Genomic DNA, 25860 nt, shown 5'->3' on the forward strand with positions numbered 1-25860 from the left:
TGCCAGTTTAAAGCCATTCCCCCTTGTCTTGTTGCTATGTTTTAACAGGATTTAACATTTGTAACTCTGGTTGCTGTTTAGGAAAAGCCTGGTGGAATCTGTCAGGAGCGTGAATGATGTAGAATGTGTTCAATCTGTCACCCACATGTGTGCAGATGTGCAGCTGTCTACATAAGATAAAACTGAAGAAGTAGTTGCTGATTTTAAAGCTGCAAATCTCATTTTCCAGCTGTTCCTGTATTTGAGATTGCAGTGGGTTGGTGGGTTTTTTTGGTCACTTTGTTCTTATTAGGAATCTCTATGTGAGCAGCTTATTTATTGTTTGGCTCATGTTGGAGGATGAGAGAAAATATTAGTCCTCTCTTACCTGCTTTATGGGCATAGTTATTCTGTTTAAGAGTAATTTATTTAGATGGGTTTAAATTAATTGCCCCCAAAGAAATTATTTCTTTATAGATGAAGCTATAGAGTTCATCAGGTGAAATTAATTTTATGGCCTTGTTTAGAGGGTTTTAATCTTGTTTTCCTCTTTGGCAATGTATTTTCTGGTACGCCTAGAAACACCTTCTGCAGTTGTTGCTGCTGGTGACTCATGTTTAACAGGCTGCTCTGCTTTATCAATTAATAAACCAGCTGAAATTAAGAATTTCCAAACTAGATAAAGCAGAGATGGATTGCTCTTAACTTGTGTCGTTATTTCTAAATTCCCTAAAATCAGCATTTCTGTTAATCTTGGCTGAGGCACAAGGGAGGGTCAGTAGCACTGAGTTATCTTCTGTTTAAATTACTTGACATGGGCACGTTCATTTTATTTGGACTCAAATCTTGCTTGCTTTTACTACTGTGTGCAGTCTGTTAATATTAACTTTGCTTCTGAGGAAGCTGATCCTTCGTATGGAACCTCTGTCATGCACCATCAAAGATCCTGTTAGAGGAATGGCAAGTTCTGCCTTAAAGTAGGACTTTACACTTATTTATATTACCTAATTACTGGTACCAGCTGTTACAAAAATATGGCAAAGTATTAGGATTTTTTTCTTAATAAGACACTGCATAAAGTCTACATTAGACATTTGGAAATTGATATTTAAGTTGGCTTTGGTGCCCAGCTGTATTTCAGAAACAACTTTACTATGAAAAACAGAGCTATTTAGTAGATACCAATATTTTGTTCAGTGAAGTTTGTGCTTTCCAGGACATAAATGCCTTGGCAGATGGTTTAATTAGCTTTTTGCCTCCCCAGGCCAAAGTAGGTTGCATAAACCCATGCACTTATTTGGAGGGGAGAGAGGAGTTTTTAAAATCTGGTTAATGCAACAAAGAACATGATGAAAAATAAATGGGGGCGCCCAGAACAGCAGAGGTTCCTTAAGCATGTGGAAATTGGGATGGGTGTTTTAGGCAGGATTTCCTGGAAATGTGGTTGGCAGCAAGGCTGGTAAGCATGGCCAGCTGGAAAACCTTCACCTCAGGATTGTAGCAGGAGAAAAGATTGCAGAGTCCTGAAACCTTTTTGTAAGCATTCCTTGATGGAATTCAGCAGCTGTGCTTTAAAAAGAGTGGCGAGGGCACATGCAAGTAATGCAGGAAACCAATGGAGCTCTAATGCTTCTGTTGAAATCTGGCTTGTGTTGTCCTTCCCATCTTAATAAAACACAAATTTATGGAGTCTAACTCTTGATTAGTTAATTGATTGGAATATATGGATATAGGGGAGAAATTGAGTCACTATTAACTCTGAAAGAGGGACCTAGATTAAACACAGGGCTGTTGGACATTTTTCTTTTGGAGATGTACTCATGTCCAGTGAAGTCTATGTGCTGTAGTACTGTCAGTGTGCTTTTTATTGGAATTTTTAAAGTATAAATCTTTATGAAATACGTATAGTATTTTTGATAACAAGAAACCAGAAGTGCTTTGCATTTAAACTTCTCTATAGTTATTAGTGTTTTGTCCTGATTACAAACATCTGACTTTTCTGGATTCCCATTTTATTACTCTTATGACAAGATGCTGAATCTTAGAAGAATCCAAATAAGAATTGCACAGCTTTTTTATAAGCAGAAGTGCATCTGGTGTGGAGCAATTGCTGTGGGTACTTTACTCTGCATACTGTAAACAATATTTGTTCTGTACCATGAGAAAATAAGATTATCATATGCTGCTAAGGCTTCACTGAGCTCCACTGGATAAGTGTTGCTTAATTCCTCTGGTTTTGTCAGCTTTCATCCTCCCCAGATTGTGAAGAGGTGATAAAATTGAAAAAGACACCCTGATGAATTTACTGGACTTCCTGTGTACCAGATTCCTGACTGGTATTGTTTGGAGTTAGGGTTGGATTACTTTGGAGTGTGTCCTTTCCACCCTGAAGTGCAGCTGTAACCCTGATACTGTGTCAAAATCCCACTGGTGTTAAAGTGAGAATGGTCATTGATAGGTGGGGGTAGTTGATTGTTTTTCTGTCCTTAAATGCAATTTTGCTACACAGCATTCATCCAGAAGAGAGAACATTTGTAATGAAGATGCAGTTGCCTTTCTCAAATAACAATACTGTGCCACACGATGTTTTCTTGGTTAAACCAAAAGTGGGCTGTTGAGGGTGATAACATCTGATGAATTCCTTCTCGGGATGCTTCTCATCTTACCTGTGAAAAGGTCCATTCACATGGAGTGCCAGTGCAGCAGGGCTGAAGATCATCTCTAACAGAATTAGAGTTAGATAATGACTTCTCAGCTCTTCATAATTAAATTGAGCAGGGCATGGTGCTGCAGGCTCTGTTCCAGGCTGGTTGCTGTCCTGACTGTGATGTATATTTCTGGGAAGTGTAGCAGTGGGTTACCACTGCAGGGTTTGTGACTAGTACAGGTCTGAGCTGTGTTTCATTAGTCTTACTTGGATATATTTAATAGAATTGCTAAATAATGTGCATTGATACCACACGGCCTTACACTTCATTAGAGCCAGACTTGGATTCAGAAATGCAATGGAATGTGTCAGTTCCCTATGCATTCTGGAGAAAAGACAATTATTTTCCACTTCAAAATCCTTTGAGTGATTTTGTTTCTAAAATAAAAATTGCTTAAGGGCTGCACATATCGTGAGAAAGAGAACTGACTTGTACCTTTGTTGTCTCAGCAGGGCAGAAGAAGTAATCTCTCTGCTGCCTCCACGGGCGGTTTGTCACCGTGTGACCCTGCCAGAAGGCCACCATGCAGCAGCCACCGCAGCCTGTCCCCCCAGGGGCGGCTCCTCCTCCTCCCGCCGGCGTGGCTCGCAACATGTACTGGAGGAACAGCCCGCTCAGCAAACGGGCAAACGCCGCGGCTGCTCCGGTGCAGCCTGTGACAGACCCGTTTGCTTTCGGCAGGCAAACCCCCCAGGGTTCCCCTTTGGATAATCCATCCAAGGGCAACGCACCGGCGTTCCCACAGCCGACCCTTGTGCATCCACCGCCCGCCCGTGCTGGGGACAGCCCTCATGGACCACACATGCCTCTGCCAGCTCCTGTGTCCCAGGCAGGGATAAGCACCAGTACCTTTTCTAATGTTCCAGTTCCTTCTCCGTCCCTGGGGTATGTTATAAATAGTGCTGCAGAAGGGCATCCCAACACGGATCTCGGACTCCATGGGCCTGCAGTGCCATTGCATTATAACCCAGGAGCAGCAGTGGAAAACTCTTTCAGTGTGCATCCTGGAATGGTGTCTGCAGCGAGCAAACCTGGAGCTAGGCAGGATGTTGGCAGAGATCCAAGTGATGCACCTTCAGCACCCAACACAGCAGCGCTGTTCCCACCACCTCCCCAGCAGCCTGGGTCCCAGTGGAGGCCTGTCCCAGGGAATCTGCAGTCTCCAGTTCGGAATTTTGTGCCCTATCCTGAGCCGTCTCCTCAGCCTGATGTTCATAACATTTCTCAGCCTTCCGTCAGCACCTCTCACCCTCCTCCACACACAAATTTCCCGCAGGGTCCTGGACACCAAGGTGCTAGTTCTGACAAGAATGGCAAAAATGGCCCTGCAAACAACAGTCATCACATGAACAGCATCCAGCCTGGAAATGTGTTTAGGCAGAACACAGAAATGACCAACCCTTGGTTAAACCAACCTTACCAGGAACAGTTTTACCCGCAGCCACCTTTGCAAGACTCTGGTTTTGTCCTTCCCACAGCTCAGGAAAACAACCCCAAAAACCAGTCTCCAGCTATGTCTGAAACGTCAAATAGATCTATTCCCACGGATCGAGATCCAGGAACTCTCTCCATGTTTTTCAAAGGAGATGAGGCAGAAAATGAAGAAATACTTTCATCTGAAAAAAATTATGTAATGGAGAAAACAGAATTTGATGCCTGTCAGCAAAATTCAGCCTCCCTGTATCACCAGCCTGTGCATCCTCAGCAGGTGGCAACCAATATTCTCTCTCAGGCACAGCTGGGTACAGGTTCAGCTGGTGAGATGGTACAGAAAGGAATGGATGTCCAGTACTTCCCTAAACATGTCAACCATCAGGAGGCACAGGCTGCTAAGCACTCTCTGTTTGCTGGTGATGCCAAGGCACAGATAGGTGACACAGCTGCTGGGTCCCAGTACGAAAATGTGGAGAACCTGGAGTGCATTCAGAATCAGGAAGTGCTGCCAAGTGGACCACAGAACATCAATGCTTCATCCCCTGCTGCTGGTCCCGATCCGTACAGGTACGGACCCTTCCCGGGTCAGATGCTTCCAAAGAATGCTGCTGTGAGCCATGCTGAAGGAGGACCAAACTTGGAGGCACCTGATTCCTTCCCTCGCCCTGTCCGACCAGACAGCGTCTCTTCCAACTACAGCAGCATCAGCCACAGGAGCACTTCCAGCTCAGCACGGCCCCCAGAGCAAGCCGGTACATTTATCCAGCAGGAAATTGGGAAGCCTGAGGAGGAATCCTCTGCCAGCTTCTTCAAACAGATTGACTCCTCTCCTCTGGGAGGAGATTCAGGTGAGCTAAACCTGAGCAAGAACTACCACGGCAATCTATCCCAGCCTCCCACTCCAAGTCCTCCTAAGCCTACAGGAGTGTTTCAGACAAGTGCAAATAGTTCTTTTGAACCTGTGAGATCGCATGGAGTGGGTATAAAACCTGCAGAGATTGACCAAGCAAAGATGGTGGTTGAATTAAGAGAGAACCACTCAAACCAAAAGAATATCAAGAAGAACACAGCTGTGCCTGCTGCATCCCCTGGTAATCTTGAACAACCACCAGATAATCTGGAAACGATTTATATGCCTCAGGTACACCCAGGGCCTCTTGCAGGCACTGGGGAAGCCGGGAATACGCTGCACTCTGGACCTGTTGTGGAAAATATACAATCAGTATCTGAGAGACGGTCCTCAACCAGAGCTCAGGGAGCAGTTAAGAAGTGTGATAGCCCAGCAACAACCCTATGGGCTCACAATGAGTTACCAAATTTTGGGGGAAATGTTCTCCTGGCTCCTGCTGCTCCTGCAGTGTATGTACCTGCCAAACAGACTGTGGAAGTCATTCAGCCCCCAGAAGAAGGCCTGTCTAATCAGCAGCCATGTAAACCAGGGACTATTGCTGTGCAGCACTCCCAGGATGGAAATACCACTTTTGAAAATCTTGAGAATCCTCCCAAAATGGGAGAAGAGGAAGCACTTCAGTCTCAGGCAAGTTCTGGTTATGCAAGTTTATTGTCTTCTCCACCTACAGAGTCTTTGCAAAATCAGCCTATCCTGATTGCTCAGCCTAATCAAAGCTATAACTTGGCTCAGCCAATTAATTTTTCTATTTCTCTATCTAATCAGCTAAGCAACAATGAAAACAATCAGCCAATGAAGGACTCTGGAGTTGGGGACAAGCCTGCGATGGGTCCCCAAACTTCACATGCTGGTGGGGAAAACATGCCACTACCTGTGATGCAAGTTGGATCTCTCTTAGTTAATGCACTTCCAAATACTAATATGTTAAAACATAATTTATTACAAAGTCCTGTTAATTCTTCTGATGCTGCTTCTAATCAGCCTGCAAACATGCTTGTGAAAAGTCCTCTTAATTTGACTCCAGAAGGGCAAAAGAATGTTAATATGGAAGGCCTTCCTGAATTTGCTAGCAAGCCAGGGTCTAACTCATCTGTTTCTCCTGGGACAAATCTTCCCAGTGGAAGTGCAAGTGGCCTAGTCCCCCCTGTTAATTCCATAGCACAGGCTAATAATTCTGCAAATCAACCAAGTAGCAAAGAAGCTGCTGGAGCGCTCGACTTCACAGTGTCACGGACGTTGGAGAAAAGCAGCACAAGTAATTCTGTCCAGGTGCACAATCAGTCACCCTCTGGTGCTCCAATCCAACAGGCTGGTCCTGGTCAGGTGCGTCCTGAGGTGCCTGACAAACAACATTTCTATCAACAGGTGACAAAAGATGTACAGCACCAGGCTGTAGCAGACCGAGCTGCACAGGGAGCGCTGCCACCCCAACAACAAATGCAAGCAGCTCAAATGCAGCCACCAACATCTGGGCAGTCCTCAGTTCCTCCAGACTCTCAGATTTCCACAGGGGCTAAAGCCATGCAGCAGGGGGAGAGCCAGGTGCAGGGTAACCGTGCCCAGCCTGGGGGACCCCAAGAGGCAGGTGCCCAGCCAAGGTACGACCAGGCAAGTCCCGGGAAGCAGCTGGCGTCAGAACAGCCTCCAGGTGCTCCAGCTGCCACAGCCCCTCCTGCTACCACTGCTCAGGCAGTCCCACCCAACGGGCAGCAAGACTTGCAGCGTCCACCCCCTCCTCAGACCCCTCAGGAAGGCTTTGGTCCACCCCAGAACCCTTACTACTACTACAGACATCCTTATGATGCTTACCAGACCCCATATCCACCACCTTATCCTCCTGCAGACCCCAGGACAGCAGCTCACCTTTATTACATGGTAAGTTTTTATTTTTCCCTTTCATCCCCCTTATTATGAATTCTCTTTTTTGAGTTATGAATTTAAATGGTTGTGTCACGATCAACATTCAGCAGAGCATTCACGTTAAGTATCTAAATGTACGGAAAATCCAGACAGCAGTAACAAAACTGACACTGCAAAGATTATGGAAACTGAAGTAGTTGCTGATACAAATTCCAGTTGGCACAGATGTCAACTCATAGCAATTTGTTTGGTTCTTTGGAAAAAGTTGTCAGTTATAATTAGCTTGGCTGTCCAGGTGCTCAAACTTGGTTCCCATCTGCTGTCTGAATTATTGATGGTTTAGTAGAGAGGTTGATGTCTTTAGTCCAGGCATAATGTTTTTTTCCTTAAGTTTAGGATATTAATAACTTGACTTTAACATCTGCCACAAAAAGCGATGAAAGCTAAACTGTAGTTTATTACCCTCCATCTCTTCAGGTGTGAAAGGGGATGTTTTTTGGTTTGAACTGTTAATTTTGGAGATGTGAAGGCTCTTCCCTTGCCTGTGCTTTTGCAGGAGGACAGCTATGGGCAGTACGACCCCCGGTACCGACACTACGACAGCAGCAGCACGGCCTACATGGAGCCTGGGGGCTATCGCTACCCCGAGCCTGAACGGCCCAGCTCCAGGGCCAGCCACTGCTCTGACAGACCTTCCTCCAGGTGTGTAATTCCTACACTGAGTCAAGATTTGGATATCCCAAAGCAGGGAGTCTAGTGATGCCTGTCGAAGTTTTACAGCATAAACTACAGGGAGGAATTCAAAACCTCTTTGTGTGCTGCCCTAGGGCAGATGGTATCAAATGCCATGTCTGGAAAGGATACAATTCCCCAGCCTTTTCTCTTGCTTATTATTCCTTTCATTCAGTTCTTTGGGGTTGGTGGTGTTTCTGCCAGGCAAGAAGTCACTGTGATAGCCTTGGTGCTAATGTTTGCTGTGAAAGAGCAGTGCAGGCCATGGGGTTATTAATCAATACTCATTTATTTTCTGCCTTGCACTTAAGCAGGGGCCCCTGGTTCTGTTAATGAATGGCGCTTTTGCACATTGGGTGAGATTTGCCTTGAAAACACCATGGATACACAGGTGCTCAGAAGGGAGTGGTGAGTCAGGTGACAACATCCTGGTGCTGTGTCAGGTCCATTTGTGTGACAATTCCCTCAGCTGTGGATAAGCATTCCTCACAAAGCTCCCAGAATGTGATCTGTGTGGCAGAGGTGCCGTGTGGGCATGTCCCACACACTCCTTTCACTGCAGGTTTGGATTAGGGAAACTTAAAAGCCTTGATCTGATTAATACAAAATAAAGATGTTTGAGAGAAGGGAACAGTTTGTTCAGATGCTAGTTGAAAATGTTAAATAAAAGCAGGATGAAATCTCTTCTCAAGCAAGAAGCAGCAAATTACCTTGAAGAGATTTCTGCTTTCTGATGTTAGTTATTTGTGTGAACTTCAAATTAAAGACAAAATGTTACTGTTACTGCTGAGGGGTTTGCAGTTTCTAACAGAGAAACTCCTGTTACCTGTCTGGAAATGATTAAACCCTTTGTAATGTTTGTCTGTTGTTAGTAGACAACACTCAGGGAGCAGTGATCAAATTACAAATATAACATTTCATTTACCATCTCCAGAAGATTATAGATGTATTTTAGTCTTGAGTAGAACTGTACAATGGCTGTAGCTCCATGTGATAACTTTTACCATTTTCTTAAGTGAATTTAAGTGTGCTGTGAGCTCTTGAAATGAGATGATACCCTCTAACAGCACTTCCTGGTGTGTACTCTCCTGAGATAGTATTTTTAGAAGGAGTTGAAGTTTCTGTAGGTGGCAGTGGGCAGATCAAAGCGTGTTAGAAGTGTCTGTGTCAGGGCTGATGTGTGAGTGCCAGTGCAGGCAGACAGGGACTGTGGTGTGCAGCTGCAGGGCAGCAGAGCTCTGTGTGTGTGAAACTGCCCTCAATGTGCAGTGGTGGTGATGCAGCTCTGTAAACTCTTCTTGGAGAAAGGAATAAGATCTCTCTGGGGAGACTGGCTGGGTGGCTAAACCTGATCTGATAAGATCAGACCTCCTCCTCTGCAGGGTGAGTGCTGTGTTAGCAGACTTCCCACACACACTCCTGGACTTGCTGGGCAACTTTGGAGTTTGCACTCAGTTGTAGGACCAGTTGTAGGGAAAGATGGAAGTTTCCATCACTCCACACTGGCATTAAATATCTTCACCTGCTGTGTGTGTGCACAGGTGTGTTTGTGGGATTAATGCACCTGTGTAGGAACAAACACATGGATGTATACAAATATATATGTGCATGCACATACATGTAGACACTGCATTTTTCATCCAACATTCATCCTCTGGCTTTTTTCAGAAATTGTAGGATGATGACCTGAAAATGTTGTATAATAAAGTCTCATGATATTTCAAATAATGGCCGCATCTTTCTTTTGTCATCAGAAGAAATCATCTTTTTCTATTCACTGACTTACTTTGTTGTGTTTGTTTTAGCCAGGATTTTTGTGCTTGTTTGGACAATCATCTCAGTAAATGAGTATTTTCTTCATTGTAAGCTGGATAATAAAACACTGTTAAATTTGGAAGAGCTATTATTTCTTAATCAATTGTTTAATTACCAACTTCTCTGTTGAGACAGTTCAAAGGATGCTAATTATAGCAGTAGTTTTTGTGATTAATTGTCTGTAAGTAATTAAAGTTATCACCAAAGCAGTTTATAAAGTCTCTAAATCATTGTATGCTAAGGCCTGCCAGCTTTTGATGGCACACAACAATTTAGTGGTATATTGGGTTGTAAAGTCTTAATTTTATGATTTCTTGGTTTCTTGGAAATGCATTATTTTAACTGTAAAACTCTGTCTAATCAATTGTGGCACAGAGATTTTCTTAAGAAGGAATAACAACTTTTTTTATACTTGTGTGCTTTCTTTCAGGCAAGGGTATACAGAAGATTATTATGGGAAAAGTGGATGGAGTGATTATTATTCAGGCTATTACCCAAACTCCTATGATTATGGAGGTAAGGTGTCCAAAAAAACTCTGATTTTTTTTTCCATAGATTTTCCTTACTTCAGCCTTCAGTTTGCCTTTCCTTTGAGTAAACACTCCATTGTAAGGGTGCAGAGCAGTTTTGTTCCATGTCTTGCAAGGCTGCCTTTCACTGGGGTGTGTCCTTGGTGTGTGACCTGAAGGCAAACCTGTAAAGTGAATTTTAGGTGGGTGTAAACAGAAGTTGACTCACGACTGGATTTTAGTTTTGTCCATCATTATCCATGTGCTCACTGAGACATGCTGGCGTTGGGAATCTGGAGGTGATGCTTGTGTTAGTGCCTGGGAGGGTTTTTAGCAACATCTGTCCACATACTGAGATGTTTTGCTTGGCACTCTGCAGACTGATCACAGAGATTCTGTGAATGTTATAACAAACAGTAGGATTGAGTTTTGAAGATGTTAGAAAAGATCTGATGTCAAAGTGACCCCTCAAGAGTAACTAACTATGACAGCCATATTTCTCTGAAGGGTGTGAAATTGGTTTTTTAAGCTTTTTTTTAAAACTAAGAAGGAGTGGACATATTTATGTAGCTTTAAGTACAGTGCTTTGGTTTTGCTCTGTGCTTCAGGACCAGACCAGCTTGTAATTAAAGAGAAAGGAATAGAAAAAGATTAGAGGCAAAACCTACCAATATCTGAACCATTTCTTTATCTTTTCCAAAGATCCAAGTCGCTGGGAACGATACCCATATGACCCCAGGTACAGAGACCCAAGAAGTTATGACCAGAGGTACTGGTATGATGCTGAACACAACCCTTACCAGAAGAGAGAAGCATATCCTTATGGCAGCAGGTTTGTCTGGTCAATCCCTGTTCTCCCAGTGCTCTTTCCAGAGCTGGGGCAGCAGATTACCTGGAGCAGACTATTAAAATGCAGTGTTGCATATATTTCACAGTGTTGCTAGTTCTTTCTGTAGCTTTAACACAGGTCATTGAGGGAAACCAGATGAGCTGTCACATCACTCTGAGAGAAGGACTGAAGGTAGCAGCACTTGTTTTTAGACCAGTTGAACATTCTGTGGTTTTTTAGAACGCACTCAGAGTATGATGCTGGTCTTGATCTTGAATAATCAGGATGAACTCCATGAAGGAATGTCAGTTCCTTTACTGTAATAGCCTCAGTGTAGGCAGTGACATAAGAACCCTTGTGCAGTGAGGTCCAGTTTTCCTGACAGTTCCTGAGGCCCACAGTGGCTGAGCTCATTCCTGCTCTCTGTGTCCATCAGGAATGACCGATACGAGGATAACTGGAGATACGATCCCCGTTTCACCGGGAGCTTTGACGATGACTCGGAGCCGCACAGGGATCCCTACGGGGACGAGTTTGACCGGCGCAGCGTCCACAGCGAGCACTCCGGCCACAGCCTGCGCAGCTCCCGCAGCGTGCACAGCCACCACAGCAGCTTCAGCTCTCGCTCCCAGCAGGTGAGCTCCAGCTGCACACACCAGCCTGCCACTTGCTCTAGTAGTGGTGGGTGAAGCGTTAGAAAATAAGAAAATATTTCAGGGTTTAGCGCAGGGAATGTGTGTTTTGAAAACTTTCCTAAGCTAAGGATGTTTCGTAATATAGTTTTGAATTTAATGTTTATTGAGAGAGCTTTAACCATTTTTTAACCAAAATCAGCACTCAGCTGTGCAAGTTGCCACACACAGAAATGAAAAATTTCCTCTGCTGAATCCATTTGCTGTTTGTGAGAACATTGCTTTCCCTGTGCTTGGCTGTAGTGGACAGTGTGCCTGGCTTTGTGTCATGTCATTTTTCTCATCACAAGCTTGGCCATGTCATTGAACTTGGGATGAATCAAAGGACTAACTCAATATTTGTATGATGTTGTTTTGACTTTGAAAGCAAAAACCAAAGCTAACTGCTTACTTACCCACTTACACCACAAATACAGATATGTGAAAACCTTAGAGAATATTTGGCTAATTTTTGTGGTACAATTTTTTCTCATGTAATGGGTCATTTTACTTGTAATTTGTTCATCATGTTTCTTGGAAGTTTAGGCACTTTTCCAATCTGAATTCCAATTCATTCAGTAATGTTTGAAAGAGTATTGGAAATCATTTAGGCATTAATCTTTAGGTACCCAATATCATCTGGCATTTGTTGGGATTTTTCAATTGGGATTTTCTGTCTGTTACAGCAGAGGTGATCATTCTTTCTAACCCACAGTTGTTGGTAACAGAAGTTGTGCTGTAATCTTAACTTTTCACACAAACACGTAGAGATTTTGTTGTGAGAGAGCTCAATGTGCTTGGATGTGAACAGATCAAGTGATGGTAAAAACATTGGGAGAGAAAACAAAGATATTTATTTATCAGCACAGAAGAGTCTTGCAGGGTGGTTTCCTGCAAGGCAGTGCTGCAATAAGCCTGGCTCACAAGAATGGAAGCTGTCAGGAAGGAATGGTCACTGTCTGCAGTGCTGCTTGCTCTGTGTCACTCCCAGCTAACCCTCACTAATCTGATCTGCCCAGAGCCAGCTCTATAGGAGCAATCACGATCTCACGGGTAATGCCTATGAAACTCCTGCGCAGGCAGCGTCGCTCCATGCAGATTATCCCTATGGAGGCTATGATCCCAGCTTTGATGGACAGCAGCCTTTCACAGACTATGGCTACCCTGCTGAAACGGGCTGGCCAGCCGTGGAACAAGGTATGGACATGCTGGGGAATGAGGGAAAGTGTCGTGCTGTAGATACAAAACACCTTCTCAGGAAAAGCTTTGCCAAAGTGTTGATGTCTATTTAGCTCTTTGAAGATGTGTTATATGTTTGTATAGAGATGACAGGAATATGTCTGATACAAACAATCAAAGCCCCAGCATTGAAAAAAATGACTGGATTTTAAAGTTCTGGAGTCTAGTTTTGTTCTAGTTATTGCAAATCTTCAGGTTTGGGACTTTGGGATTATGAAGGAACTGATTGTTTCTTACAAAGTTCAGCCAAATTCAGTAACAGGGTGTTTTCCACTAACACTGCAGGATTATTGAATTGGGTAAATACATCAGCAAGTTTACTTAGTTACAGGATAGATGTTACCTGTTCTCACTTTATCTTTTCTCCCCATTTTAGCACCTTTAAGGCCCTCAACACCTGAGAAATTTTCAGTGCCTCATATCTGTGCCAGGTTTGGGCCTGGGGGCTTCTTAATAAAAGCACTGCCAAACCTGCCTTCTGAGGGTCAGCCAGCTCTGGTTGAAATCCACAGCATGGAGGTAAAGTTTAAAAGGAAAAATAGGAAGTAATGGAATAAAGGTCTCTTTTTTTTTTGGAGGGGGAGTGGGGAACTTGAATCTGTAGCTTCCTGATTTATCTTTTTTTTTTATGTTAGTGCATGTATCTTTGTCTGTTTGGGCTGTAGTCATAAGTAAAACAGTAAATTTAAAAGTTCCTTTCCTCTGAGAGATGACTTAGTCATGATGAGATCATCCAGCTCCTTTTGTTCAGATTGATATACAAAGTAACCTGCATGTAAAGTAAATTTCATAACTTATCATCATTATGCAGATTGTCACAAAGTCACCCTTTATATTTTGCTTAAGAGGCTTGAATACATGATGGGTTATGTTCAGCTCAGGGGGTTTTACTGGTAAAAAGCAAAATTTAGAGTTACACAAATTTCTTATGGATTATATTTGTGTTTTAGACTATGTTACAACATTCTCCAGAACAAGAAGAGATGAGAGCCTTTCCTGGTCCTCTTGCTAAGTATGTTCCTCCAGTGTTCAGAAATAATTTTCATGCATTCAGAAATTATTTCTTCATTGCAAATTACAGGATTTAAACTGACTTAAAATATTTGTGGCTTTTCACCTGCTTAAATAATACATGAGCTCTAAATGTATTCCTCAGACTAATCACAAATAATGACCTGAATGTTTACATTTGTCTCATTAAAAACTTTTTTCTTTTTTTTTTCCTGCAGGGATGAGACCCATAAAGTAGATGTTATTAATTTTGCACAAAGTAAAGCTGCACAGTGCTTTAAGAATGAAAATCTGATTGACAAAGAATCCGCAAGTCTTCTTTGGGACTTTATTGTACTGTTGTGCAGGCAGAATGGGGTATGTCTCACTGCTTGAGTTTTTATCTATCCTAAAGTATTTTGTACACAAATAGATTTTGTGCACAGGTCAGGAATATGTGTTATAGTCACTGATCTTGGAATATGTCACACACTGAAGGAATGTGTAAACTGGGCACTCATCCTCAGCTGCTCAGAGGTGCTGATATTCACATACTGCTGTTGAAGTGCCAGATGAAATGCAGGCAGTGTTGAAATAATAGGTTTTCCAATTTTTGTTTTCTTTCCCCACACAGACTGTTGTGGGAACAGACCTGGCTGAACTTCTGCTCCGAGATCATAAAACAGTGTGGCTTCCTGGGAAGTCCCCTAATGAGGCAAATTTGATTGATTTCACTAATGAGGCTTTGGAACAAGTGGAAGAGGAATCCGGTGAAGCCCAGCTCTCATTTCTCACTGATAATCTTCTAACCACAGTTGACAGTTTTGAGAAGGAGACTGAGAGATTCAGGGAGTTGCTGCTTTATGGCCGTAAGAAAGTGAGTGCCTGTGCATTTATTTCTGCAACTTTTGTAGTGCATGCAATATTTCATGGCACTGTATTACACTGACACAGAAATTTATACCCTACAGTTCATAATCTAAAGCAAAATTATAGTTGTGTGTTAGCTTTTATCTGAACAAACATATTTTTATTTTGATCACAAATAACTACTGTAAAACTGTTTTTTGTGAGTAGTATATGAAGCTATTCCCAGGAAACTAATTTGTGTCTTCATTAGGATGCTTTGGAGTCTGCCATGAAGCATGGTTTGTGGGGTCATGCTCTGCTCCTTGCCAGCAAAATGGACAGCAGGACACATGCAAGAGTGATGACCAGGTACTGGGTTGCTTTTTGATTAATGAAATTTGGCTGCCTGTTCTGTTAATGAGGTGGAGACTGTCAAAATCATGGGTTATCCATATTCATGCAAGTTTTGTGCTTTAATTTTACCTTTGTATTTACTTGTCATTCATTACTTTTTATTCTGGGGTCTTCTGGCTATAAATTTAAACCTGAGAAGTTGTTCTCTGCCAGCTGATCCATTTAAGAAGTATTTGAATAATGTCATCTGTGACCTAGCTTGGAAAAAACTGAAAAAACCCAACTGTCAATTTTGTTGAAGTCAGCTGGTTTGGGGAGAATCCAGAGTCTTTCCTAGTTTGGACTGACTAATGTTAGAGTGACAGAACCAGTTCACTGGGAATGTTTTACTTTTGATCACTGGGTAATTTCCTCTTCAGTGTAGTATTTTCACACAGCACTTCCTTTTCTTGAACTAGGTTAGATTAATTGTCACTGAGAGCTGGAGTACATTTTAACTGCTTACCCCACGTTTGTGTTTTGTTTTTCTGTGCAATGTCTCTGTAGATTTGCCAACAGTCTCCCAATTAATGACCCTCTGCAGACTGTTTACCAGCTCATGTCTGGAAGGATGCCAGCTGCATCCACGGTAAGATTCACTGGGAGCTGCAAGGAGCAGTGGAGTTCCCAACAGAAATCTTTTCCAGAATGTCAGAGAAGTTGTTTTGATCCTGTTTTAGGTTGAAGCATTTACCCATGCACAGCTCCAGTCACTGATTTGACCTAGTAATTTTTCTAATTTTAGTGCTGTGGAGATGAGAAATGGGGAGACTGGAGGCCTCATCTAGCAATGGTGTTATCCAACTTGACCAATAATGTGGACTTGGAATCCAGGACCATTGCTACCATGGGAGACACTCTTGGTAACTCTGGGGGAAATGAACGGGGTGATAACTGAAGGAAAACCTTTGATTACACTGCCTGTTTTTTTTGAAAACAGGCAATTTCTTTATAAAATATAAAGTAGAGCAGTTTTATATGGGCTTGTCTCTGTTGTAAAGGCATTTGAATGCAAAACCAAACAATACAGGACACTGAATGTGTCACTGAAATATCCTGAGCTCTGTCCTTTATTTCTCTACAGCTTCTAAAGGCCTGCTGGATGCTGCTCATTTTTGTTACCTTATGGCCCAAGTTGGGTTTGGAGTTTACACAAGGAAGACAACAAAGCTTGTCCTAATTGGATCAAATCACAGGTTTGGCTTTTTTTTTTTTTTTTAAAAACAACTTTCTTGATGCAAAAATGAAAGTTTGAAAGACTGAATTGCACTATTGCCCTTATCCTCACTAGCTGGTTTTGAGATAAGCGTTTAATGTCCTGTCTTGTAGGAGTTGTTGATATTTTGTCTGACATTCACAGATCTGTGATTATTGTCAGCTCAGATAGTACTTTTCTTCTGTTTGAAACAGCTTGCCATTTTTAAAGTTTGCCACCAATGAAGCCATTCAAAGAACAGAAGCCTATGAATATGCACAGTCACTAGGAAGTCAGCCTGGCTGCTTGCCCAATTTCCAGGTGAGGAACTGTTCCTGTTCTGGTTTGGCTTCTCTTTTGGCAGATTTCATGCTTTTAATCTCTCATGTGCCATAGTCAGCATGGCAAATGTTTTCTTTGTTATGACGTGAAATATTTGTGGTTTATAATGCCATATAACTGTTTTCCTGTTGTAATTTCATTTTCACTTTTTTTCATATCTACATCTTGAACTTCAGAATTTTAACTTTATAAATTATAATTCTGTATTCCAAAAGAAAAATCCAGCAGAATTTGGTGGCACTGGCTGTAGATAAATAGACAACTTCTGCTGGATGCATTATGTGGAAGAGGAGAATTGAATGCTTTCTCCTTTAATTTTAGATGTGATAATGAGATACCTGAGCTTTCAGCTGAAATGTCAGACTGCCTTTTATTTGTTACCACCCAGAATGTTGTGATTATTTGGTTTATTTGTCCTGCTTGCCTGCCCAGATTTTCAAGTTCATCTATGCCTGTCGGCTGGCTGAGATGGGCCTTGCTGCCCAGGCTTTCCACTACTGTGAAGTGATTTCCAGAACTGTCCTCAAAGATCCACATTACTATTCCCCTGTGCTCATTGGCCAGCTGATCCAGGTAATGTGAGGAAGAATGAAGTGTTTGTGGCTAGTTATTGTAGGTGGGAAGGCTGATGAACTCACACTTTGCAATGGTTCCTTTCCTCAGATGTCATCCCAGCTGCGCCTGTTTGACCCTCAGATAAAAGAAAAACCAGAACAGGAATCTTTTATTGAACCCTCCTGGTTAGTGACACTTCGACATGTGGATGGACAGATCAAGGTATGATGTGTGCTTTTCAACATTAATTACTCACTTTAGAGGTTTAAATTAAGCTGGATTAAATCCAGTTTTTAAGATGGTTTTGTTTACACTGCTAATCACAGAAACACGGGAAGTTACTTTATATATTCATGTCCAAAATTGCAAATGTTATGGTGCAAACCAAGTGAATTTACCACACTTCAGTGCCCTGAGAGTCAATGCAGAATAATTAAAGTTACATGAGCCAGGTTTTTCTTAATACCATGATGCAAGGAGAATTGCAAGACTCATAGGTTGCAGTAATCTGGGGATCTGCTTGCCATAAAAAATATCTTGTGTGTGGATTGGTGTTACTAGATTATAACAGAGTGGAAATAATTATCATTTATTTAAAGAGACATGTTAGAAAATTGAACCATGAGCTAATTAACTGTGTTTCAATTTAAAAACAAATAAAATAAATTTAAATTATTGGCTTGATCTTTATAAATAGCTGACAACTTGAGGTTTTTTGACCGAACATTAAAAAACTGTTTCACACCTAAGATTTCCTTTGCTCCATATTCCCTTGGTTGTGAACTGAATGTCTGGTACAGATCAGTTAATAATATCTTGTTTTTTCCTGCAGGAGGGTGCAATAGCCTATAACACAGACAGATCCACTCCCCCTCCCTATGAATGCAGCACTCCCAGCTCTGAACTGGACCGTGCCAGTCAGTGTGATGGGGGAGGTGGCCGTGATGTGGGGCCAGGTGCTGAAAATGCCTTGCTGGCATCCTTGTTACCCAATATGGCTCAACAGATGCAGAGCGTGCAGCTGATGCCTTCAGGTTGGTGTTTCATATCCTTTATGACAGAGACAAAACAAAGGGGTTAAGTTTCTGAACAAGAAACCACTTAAGAGGCTGGTTGGAACAGAGAGATTTCACTTCTGCATTGTATCATTCTTAGGGTAAAAGGTTCACACTGGAATTCCTGTTTAACTGTAACTCCTAACTGGTTTTTTTCATGCTGCAGTACCTCAGGCTGTCCTTGATGGCTCAGCTGCCATGATTCCTCCTGGTGACCAGGGAAGTGTCCCCTTCTACCCAGTGGCTCCTCAGCCTCTTGGCCCAGGACCTGGCTTTCCACCTCAAGGATTTTCAAATCCCTATGGAACTGAACCATCCCCACGATATTTAGGGTCAACACTACCCCCAGGAGGGCCACCACAAGAAATGGAACCACAACCAGAAGAGCAGACAAATCTGGAAACAGGTCTGGGATATTAATAAACAGCTTTCCTTCTTTAGAAAGAGAATGAAGTGTTTCAGTGAATAATTGAAAGTATCTCAGTATTTTAAAAGCAGTCACGTTTTGGGTAATGAAATTTAAAAACACCATGTAATAATATAGAAACATCTGTAGAAAGTTGTGGTGTTCATCCTGCTCTTTTGGCTTACTTTAAAAGAGAGGTCAGACACAGCAGATCATGAGTTAGACCTTGACAGATAATCCCTGAGTGCAGTGAAATTGGCAGTTCTGTTTCCAAGGGATATCAGGGATTTCTACCTCTGGACATGAGTTTCTAGGATCCTGCTAAGTTCTAACTCTGTAACAGCAGAGCCTGACACACATGGAGGGAAGGAGATGTAAGTTTGGCAGAGTTTGAGATGTGAGGAGCCTATAACTGCTCCATGCTGATAGTTGTACCCCTCAGCCTGCTCTGGCCTTTGTTTAGAACAAACACAGACAGCAGAGGGAAAAAAGCACAGCAATTGCAGCTCTCATTCTTTAAAAGTCTGGGTTCTCTCTTGCACAAAACTCATAAGTGGTGAAAACTTTTGCCTTAAAACTATTGTGGGGCTTGGGAGCTTTGGTGTTTGTTGTTGGTTTTTTTGTTGGTGTGTGTCCCTGCTAACATAATCTAATTTTTTTTTTTTTAAGGAATGCAGAGAATAGCCCCGGAGTCTCCTTCACAAAACTCCTTCCCTGAACAGAGAGAGGATGACTTCTATGGCAGAATGGCTAACATGGTATTGTAATTTCACACATTTCTTAAGCTGCATTGCAGCACGATCCAAACACAAGAGGGTTTGGGGGCTCTATTGCTCTTCAGCAGGACTTGAAGCTTGATTTTGAGAAGTCCCCAAAGAACCAAATTAAATGTCTTTTGTGTGGAAATTCTTGATAAAAAATTAATGCTGTATGAGATATTTCTCTGCTTGTTTATTATGCATTTATGTCCTGGCTTTATATCTAAGCAGACAGCAGGACAAAGATCCAACTTAAGGTTTATTTTGTATAAACTTTTAGATTTGTTCTGTTCATGGATTTTTCAAAGAAGGATATTTTTTTTAGCAAGATGAAATGTGATCCATCTCTGCAGCAGTGACAACTTTGTGCTTTCCTGTGTATTTGTCACCCAGGGCTATGGGCGAAGATCCCGAACAACCTCAGAGTCCTCTGCTCATTCTGTGGGACGAGAGAGATCCAACTCTGCAGCAAAACAACCCTCTCCTCCTCCCTCTGCTCCTGCAGGGAAAGAGACTAAAAAAGAAACAAAAAAGGAGGCAGCACCTAGAAAGGTAAACTTTCTTAGAAAGGTACCTACAGCTGGAGGAGATTTGTTAGTAAATGTGGTAACTCCTGGTCCACACTGCTTAAGAAGTCCTGACTAAACTACTTATTTCTACTTATTAATTGCCACTCTGGTCTCAGAGTTGAATTCCCTAATAGAACATGTGTTGTTGCATGAAAGTTTGTTTCAACTTGCCTGTAAAATGAGACAAGATTTAATTGAGAGGGAGAGAATTAACTGAGTAGATTAACTGATTAATTTGTTTTTAGACTGGTGCAACCTGGTTTCGCTGGCTGATGGGAAAAGGAAAGAATGAGGCTCACCTGCCAGATGACAAGAACAAATCAGTAAGGCCCCAAAAATCACAAAAACCTTTGTAGACTTGAATTTGTTCCTGATGTTCTCCTGGATCACAGATGAACATTGTTTTGACGAGTAAACAAATGATTGTAAAACTTTGAAGATTATTCTTATTCTAAGACCACCTTTTTTAAAAAAAATAGTTACATTTCTTTAAAACTTTTTTAGCAGCTTGCTTTAAGCTCTTTGTTTTTGACTGTGATTTTCTTTTAGATTGTTTGGGATGAGCAGAAACAACGTTGGGTTAATCTGGATGAACCAGAAGAAGAGGTAAAAAAACTATGTCCTCATGATTTCTCCAATTGGAAAACAAAAATCTTCACTTGGCACACAATTTTCTTTCATCTGTTATTGTCTCTTAAGATCTGCTTTTTACTGAATTTGGATTAAAATGTGCAATGTCAGTCAATGATGTTGTATTTTTTTTGTCTCCTTGCAGAGTAAACCTCCTCCACCACCTCCAACAGGATTTCCTAAAGCTACTCAGGCTGCTCCCCCTGGGCCTGGAGGCCCACCTGGTGCCTCTGTCAACGTGTTCTCCAGGAGAGCAGGTAGCAGCCAGCACTGATATTTGAAGACTTTCTCCTGCATAAAATATGAAGGCAGAAGTCCTGACTTTCCCTGGGTTGTTTGGGATCAGTTGGCAGCTCAGTGGAGCTGTGGCTATTGCTGGCTTTGCTCATGCCCAGCTCCTGCACTGCTGACACAGTATCATGGCTTGGGTATTACTGTTTGTGTCCCTGGAGTGTTGTTTCCTGATCCTGAAAGATGCTTTAACCAGCAAACTGTTCAAAGTAGATAGAGACATGATAAACACGAGGCTTATTTCTGTTTTTCTGCATGTTTCTTGTTTAGCTGGAAGCAGAGCCCGTTATGTGGATGTCCTGAATCCAGGAGGAACCAAGGCAAGTGGTGCTGTTCCTGCACCATCAGACCTGTTTGCCCCCCTGGCACCAATGCCCATTCCTGCCAATGTGTTTGTTCCAAACTCAGGTGTGTGCATAGGACTGTGGGGAGGTGTTATGGCTATTTATGGAGCGTGTTTGGTTAAATCCTATTTCCTCTGTAGTTCCAGGGGAATCCCAGCCCATGGAAGGGAGTGGAGCAACAGAGCACACACCAGCTGCAAACCAAACCAACACAGACCCTGCTGCAGCTGTGGAACCAGAGGTGGGTTCAGAGGAATGTCTTGTAGACAGAACCCAAAGTTCTGATTCAAGCCCCCCACGATTCTTTCACAGCCACAGTACATAAAGCATGATGTTGTTTTAGGGATTGTGAATTAATGTTTTATTGAAAGATCAGGAGAAGGGAAATGCAAGTGAAAATGGAAGTGGGAGGTTGCATTTCCTAATTTGGCAGGTCTGCAGCTTCCATGGGTGCAGGAAAGGGACAGAGATTGTGGGAAGAGCCTGACACTGCACGTTACACCTGCCTGATGTGCTGTAACATTGTTCTGCCTCAGTGGCATCTCTAAGGGAAATGTGGAATAGCCTTGTAGGAATGATGATAAACAGAAATGCCTTGTTTTTCTTCAGTACTTAAACCCTGCAGCCCTTCCTCCTGGATCTGGACTTCATGTTCCTAACCCTGATGGCTCCCAGTCAGGCGAGGTAAGGCTTGATGCAAAGTATTTCATTAATGACTTTTTACAGTTAATTGTAGAGGTCTTACAGTGGGCCATCTAAACCAACAAGTAACTGATTTAGTTGCTGATAAGTAGTCAAGATATGATATTACTGCCTCCAGAATTATACAGAAAAGACCTCTAAGCCCACATGAGAAGTTCAGCTTCTATGTCCTATATTGTGATCACCTTTTCCTATATAAGTACTTTTAAAAGCCTTTTTCAGAGTAAAATGTCAGTAACAGTGGAAGGACCTCTTCTTGCCTCCATGCATGCATATAATTTCACTAATATTAAGTGCAAGACACAAGAAGAACAAGTTGCTGTGTGCCAGGCAGAGTAACATGACCTTTGTTCCTACTAAATGTTTTCTATACCTACATAATTTTGTGCTTTAAGAAGTCGTTTTGATTTAAACTAACTTCTGGCTTTACGTTTGTTTTTGTTTTGTTTTTTTTAACTTGAAGTTGGTTTAACCTCTGGCAGTGAGACTTTGACAATGAAATAAAACAACTGAAAGCTTGGGGCAGTGACATGCATGACGACTTTTTTTATTTGTGTTTTTTTGTATTTGTGTGTTCTTGCTGTTTTGTAGCTTTCGCGCTCTAGTTCAATGAGTTCATTATCACGTGAAGTAAGCCAGCATTTTAATCAGGTACATGTGGCTGGCCATTCTCATTTATGTTAACTTATTTACTTTCCCCCCTCCCCTCTTTATTTTGCATTTGCTCAAATACTAATGCTACTTTTAGTCATTTCCCCCTCATTTCACAGAAATATCATTAAAAGTAGATCATGATGTAGTGTTCCTTTTTACACTCAAACAGGGTCTTCAGTTTTGTGTATTTATGAGAGTGCATGTAATCCAGGCATGATTTTTATTTATGTTCCTAAGAGATTCACATAATTTCATCATCTTTTTTTCTGGGATACTAAAGAAATCAGTTGATTTTAAACAAAAAAAAACCCAAATAAAAATACTCGAACAAACCAAACCAACCTCCTAAAAAGACTCAATACAAGCAAAACTTGGTCATTCTGCTGCTGCCAGTCTCAAATTGGTAATAAACCATCTGCAAAAGTCCCTGTAGGAATTAAAGGAATGCTTCATCTCTGCTGGAAGTTCCAGAGCTGTGGGATCACCACAAATGGGTGACACAAACCTTTCTGATATTTGTTAGTCAAGCAAAAACTGACATAGAATGTTTATTTTGGGGCAAGTCCTGAGGTGTACTAACAAAGGCAGAAGGTACTAATTTAGTGGAATTGCACTGGTGTCTTGTGTTGGTTTTGCATGCTTTGGACCTGCTATTTGCAGTTGATGCATGTGGCATTGTTTGGCCAATTCCTACATTAAGCCAGCCCTGTTCTAGATCTGGATGCAAACTGTACCAGCACTCTGGAGTTGTTCCAATAGGCTGTGCTCTCCATGTTGTTGGCATTATTCCTGTGAATATTTGCTCTGTATAACTTAGCAGATCACGTTTGAGAGGCATTGGAGTGCCTCTCTGCCCTTTTCTAATTTCAGTGTTTTCTCTTCCCAGCCTGCCACTGTTCCACCCTCGGGGGCACCTTCAGCAGGAGCAGTACCGTTCTACAACCCCTCTCAATTTGCACAAGTGAGTGAAGGCCTCATCTTTCCTTCTCTTTATCCTTATTAACCAGCATTTCCCAGAGAAGCTGTGGCTGCCCCATCCCTGGAAGTGTCCAAGGCTGGACAGGGTTTGGAGCAGTCTGGGATAGTGGAAGGTGTCCCTGCCCATGCCAGGGGGTGGAATGTGGTGTGCTTTAAAGTCCCTTCCAACCCAAACAAGTCTGATTGATCTATACTTTGAACAAAACATGATTTTGTGCTTTACCAGCTTAATCTGGGTCGTTGCACACAGTGTTAAATGCGCACAAAGATCAGTCTGACAACTGTTCAATTTAACAATTGAAACAAGTCTCCACTGAAAACTTTATTCCCAGATTTTTGAATTTTGTCTCCAGCACTTTTGCAGAATATTTTGTTTATTCTTGTTCTTTTTTTAGTCTCCTGCAGCTACTGGAAGTTCAAGACTGGGAAGAATTGGACAGAGGAAGTATCCAACGTTGAAGTAGAATACAATGGCTTTGTATTTGGAATCCTTACTCATGTTCTGAGTATGCTAAGAACTATTCAGCCTTATGGCACGTGGTATCAGCTGCAGTTGACATGACAGAAATCTAATGATGGGTGATCTTTTTCATGCTTGCACCTCATCTACGCAAACCATTACCAAACATGAAATATATGTAACTTTTCCTTTTCAAAACCTGGCTAGAAATAGCTTTGCTGTGATAAAGAATAGACACAAGAGAGGAAATAGTTGCTGTCTGTTACAAAACCTGTTTGTAAATTGCATAGGCAATTTATTCCTTAAGTTTATTTTAAACCTTACTAGCGTGACCTTCTGAGACATAGTTTCAGGGATTCCTTAATTTCTGAAGGATGCTCTCCTCCCAGCAGGGGTAAAAAAAACAAACAAACAACGTCCATATAGTAAGATAACACTGTGGCCTTAAGAGGACCATGCACAATCGTGATGCTTTCAGCCACTGTGGAACCAGAGATGTTCCCCTGGGAGAGACTCACCCAGGAGCTGCCTCGTGCTGGTTTGGTTTGTGGGAGGTGGGAGGGGGCCACAGCTCATCCAAATAAATCGACCTATATTGAATGAAAACTGTGACTGTAATCTAATCCTGATTTGATTTGGATCTTTCCTAGTCTGTATGTAGTTTGTGGTTTTAGACTACCTGTAAAGCCAAGTGTATAGTGGGAAGGAGCTCTGTATCATAGCCAACGCTGTTCTCTTGACGAGTGAGTGTTTGTTTAAGTGCAATACGGTTACTTTGCTTTCTCTCAAACTGCTGGCACTCTGCAGCTGGGGGGTAACAGCTTGAAAGTTGTTTATTTTTTCCTTTTGGGAGTGCCAGAATCAGTGTAATAATTCATTCTTGAATCTCCCTTACTAAAATAACCAAGGTCTTAAATAGCTAACAGCTAAATTTCATACTAAAAGTAGATGGATTAGACCTATACAGATGGACTTTAAAATCTTTAGGTTTAATATAGGAAATCTTGAAAACCATGGTATGCAGCGTTTATATTCACTGAAGAATCTGAATTATCTGCAAAGAGAGAAATAAACTTTAAATATTTATTAAATCATTAGGCCATATTTTATTTAGAACTTGCCACCAAACTATTTGATTTTACTTGAATTTCTGCCCAGGGAGTAGAAATTATACGAATGTGAAATTGCCAGTATTTGTCCCCAGTTGTTTCTTTGTTGGTTTTTTTTTCCTTTTCCTGAATAACACCACTTTGCTAAGATCGTGATAGCCTTATGTATGTCCCACAAGGATTGTATGCAGCCCAAATAAAGCACTATTTGGGGGGATTAGAAACCTTTGTGTGCTGGTCCATTCTCAATTCCAGACATGGACAGCAGCAGTCAGTGTGGTTTACTTTTCTATAGTTGAAACCTAATCAGACACTTGGCTTTCCTCTAGTCCAGCCAGGCTGCTGATTATTTTCTCCTTTCAGTAGAGACTGCCAAACAACTTCATTCAAGGAGGCTCCCTCTGAGCTGGGAGCAGCTGTCTTTCCTAAGTGTAAGATTTGACACTGTAAATTCTTAAATAAAATATTTTGCGCTCTGGAGCACTTTCACATTTTACTTTCTTCTTGTGGTTCTTACTTTAGTGAGCTGGGGGAAGAAACCTTTCCTGTTTGTCTGGGGATGATCTGTGTGAGGAAAGACAGCCTGAAGTGTTTGGTGCTTGCAGCGGCTTCATCGGGGCAGGTTTAGATGCGATTTTGGGAAGAAATCCTTCCCTGTGAGGGTGAAGAGGTTCTGACACAGGTTCCCCAGAGAAGCTGTGGCTGCCCTATCCCTGGAAATGTCCAAGGCCAGGCTCAGCAGGGCTTGGAGCCTATGGAAGTTGTCCCTATCCATGGCAAACGTTGGAAACTGGGTGATCTTCGAGGTCCCTACCACCCCCAGTCTGTGATTCTGTGATCAGTGTTTGTACTGATATGTTCAAAGTTGAAGCTTTTGGCTTAATATAGGCAACT

General features: G+C 42.0%; 1 protein-coding gene across 14 annotated transcripts in view; it reads left to right on the forward strand.

Annotated features, from left to right (window-relative positions):
* The window catches only part of SEC16A (SEC16 homolog A, endoplasmic reticulum export factor), a 26475-nt gene extending 1020 nt beyond the window's left edge, over window positions 1-25455 (forward strand). The window contains exons 2-32 of one of the 14 annotated variants that reach the window (XM_086858596.1): window positions 3137-5658; window positions 6397-6906; window positions 7448-7593; window positions 9869-9954; window positions 10650-10779; window positions 11213-11411; window positions 12467-12644; window positions 13063-13205; window positions 13637-13698; window positions 13916-14054; window positions 14311-14553; window positions 14797-14894; window positions 15426-15507; window positions 15664-15781; window positions 16003-16114; window positions 16329-16434; window positions 16888-17028; window positions 17119-17232; window positions 17843-18044; window positions 18232-18471; window positions 19141-19229; window positions 19623-19781; window positions 20044-20121; window positions 20348-20404; window positions 20574-20685; window positions 20990-21127; window positions 21204-21304; window positions 21673-21747; window positions 22357-22416; window positions 23306-23380; window positions 23793-25455. In XM_086858596.1, coding sequence (XP_086714722.1) covers window positions 3211-5658; window positions 6397-6906; window positions 7448-7593; window positions 9869-9954; window positions 10650-10779; window positions 11213-11411; window positions 12467-12644; window positions 13063-13205; window positions 13637-13698; window positions 13916-14054; window positions 14311-14553; window positions 14797-14894; window positions 15426-15507; window positions 15664-15781; window positions 16003-16114; window positions 16329-16434; window positions 16888-17028; window positions 17119-17232; window positions 17843-18044; window positions 18232-18471; window positions 19141-19229; window positions 19623-19781; window positions 20044-20121; window positions 20348-20404; window positions 20574-20685; window positions 20990-21127; window positions 21204-21304; window positions 21673-21747; window positions 22357-22416; window positions 23306-23380; window positions 23793-23861 — 6510 coding nt within the window. In that variant the 5' untranslated portion in view covers window positions 3137-3210 and the 3' untranslated portion in view covers window positions 23862-25455. Of the gene's footprint in view, window positions 1-3136; window positions 6907-7447; window positions 7594-9868; window positions 9955-10649; window positions 10780-11212; window positions 11412-12466; window positions 12645-13062; window positions 13206-13636; window positions 13699-13915; window positions 14055-14310; window positions 14554-14796; window positions 14895-15425; window positions 15508-15663; window positions 15782-16002; window positions 16115-16328; window positions 16435-16887; window positions 17029-17118; window positions 17233-17842; window positions 18045-18231; window positions 18472-19140; window positions 19230-19622; window positions 19782-20043; window positions 20122-20347; window positions 20405-20573; window positions 20686-20989; window positions 21128-21203; window positions 21305-21672; window positions 21748-22356; window positions 22417-23305; window positions 23381-23792 lie in introns of all 14 variants that reach the window. The other 13 variants (XM_086858599.1, XM_086858597.1, XM_086858602.1 and 10 more) reach the window with 13 other exon arrangements.
* Window positions 25456-25860: the final 405 nt, after the last annotated feature.

This window comes from Cyanistes caeruleus, chromosome 20, assembly GCF_971803275.1.
Source record: "Cyanistes caeruleus chromosome 20, bCyaCae1.hap1.1, whole genome shotgun sequence".
NCBI lineage: Eukaryota > Metazoa > Chordata > Aves > Passeriformes > Paridae > Cyanistes > Cyanistes caeruleus.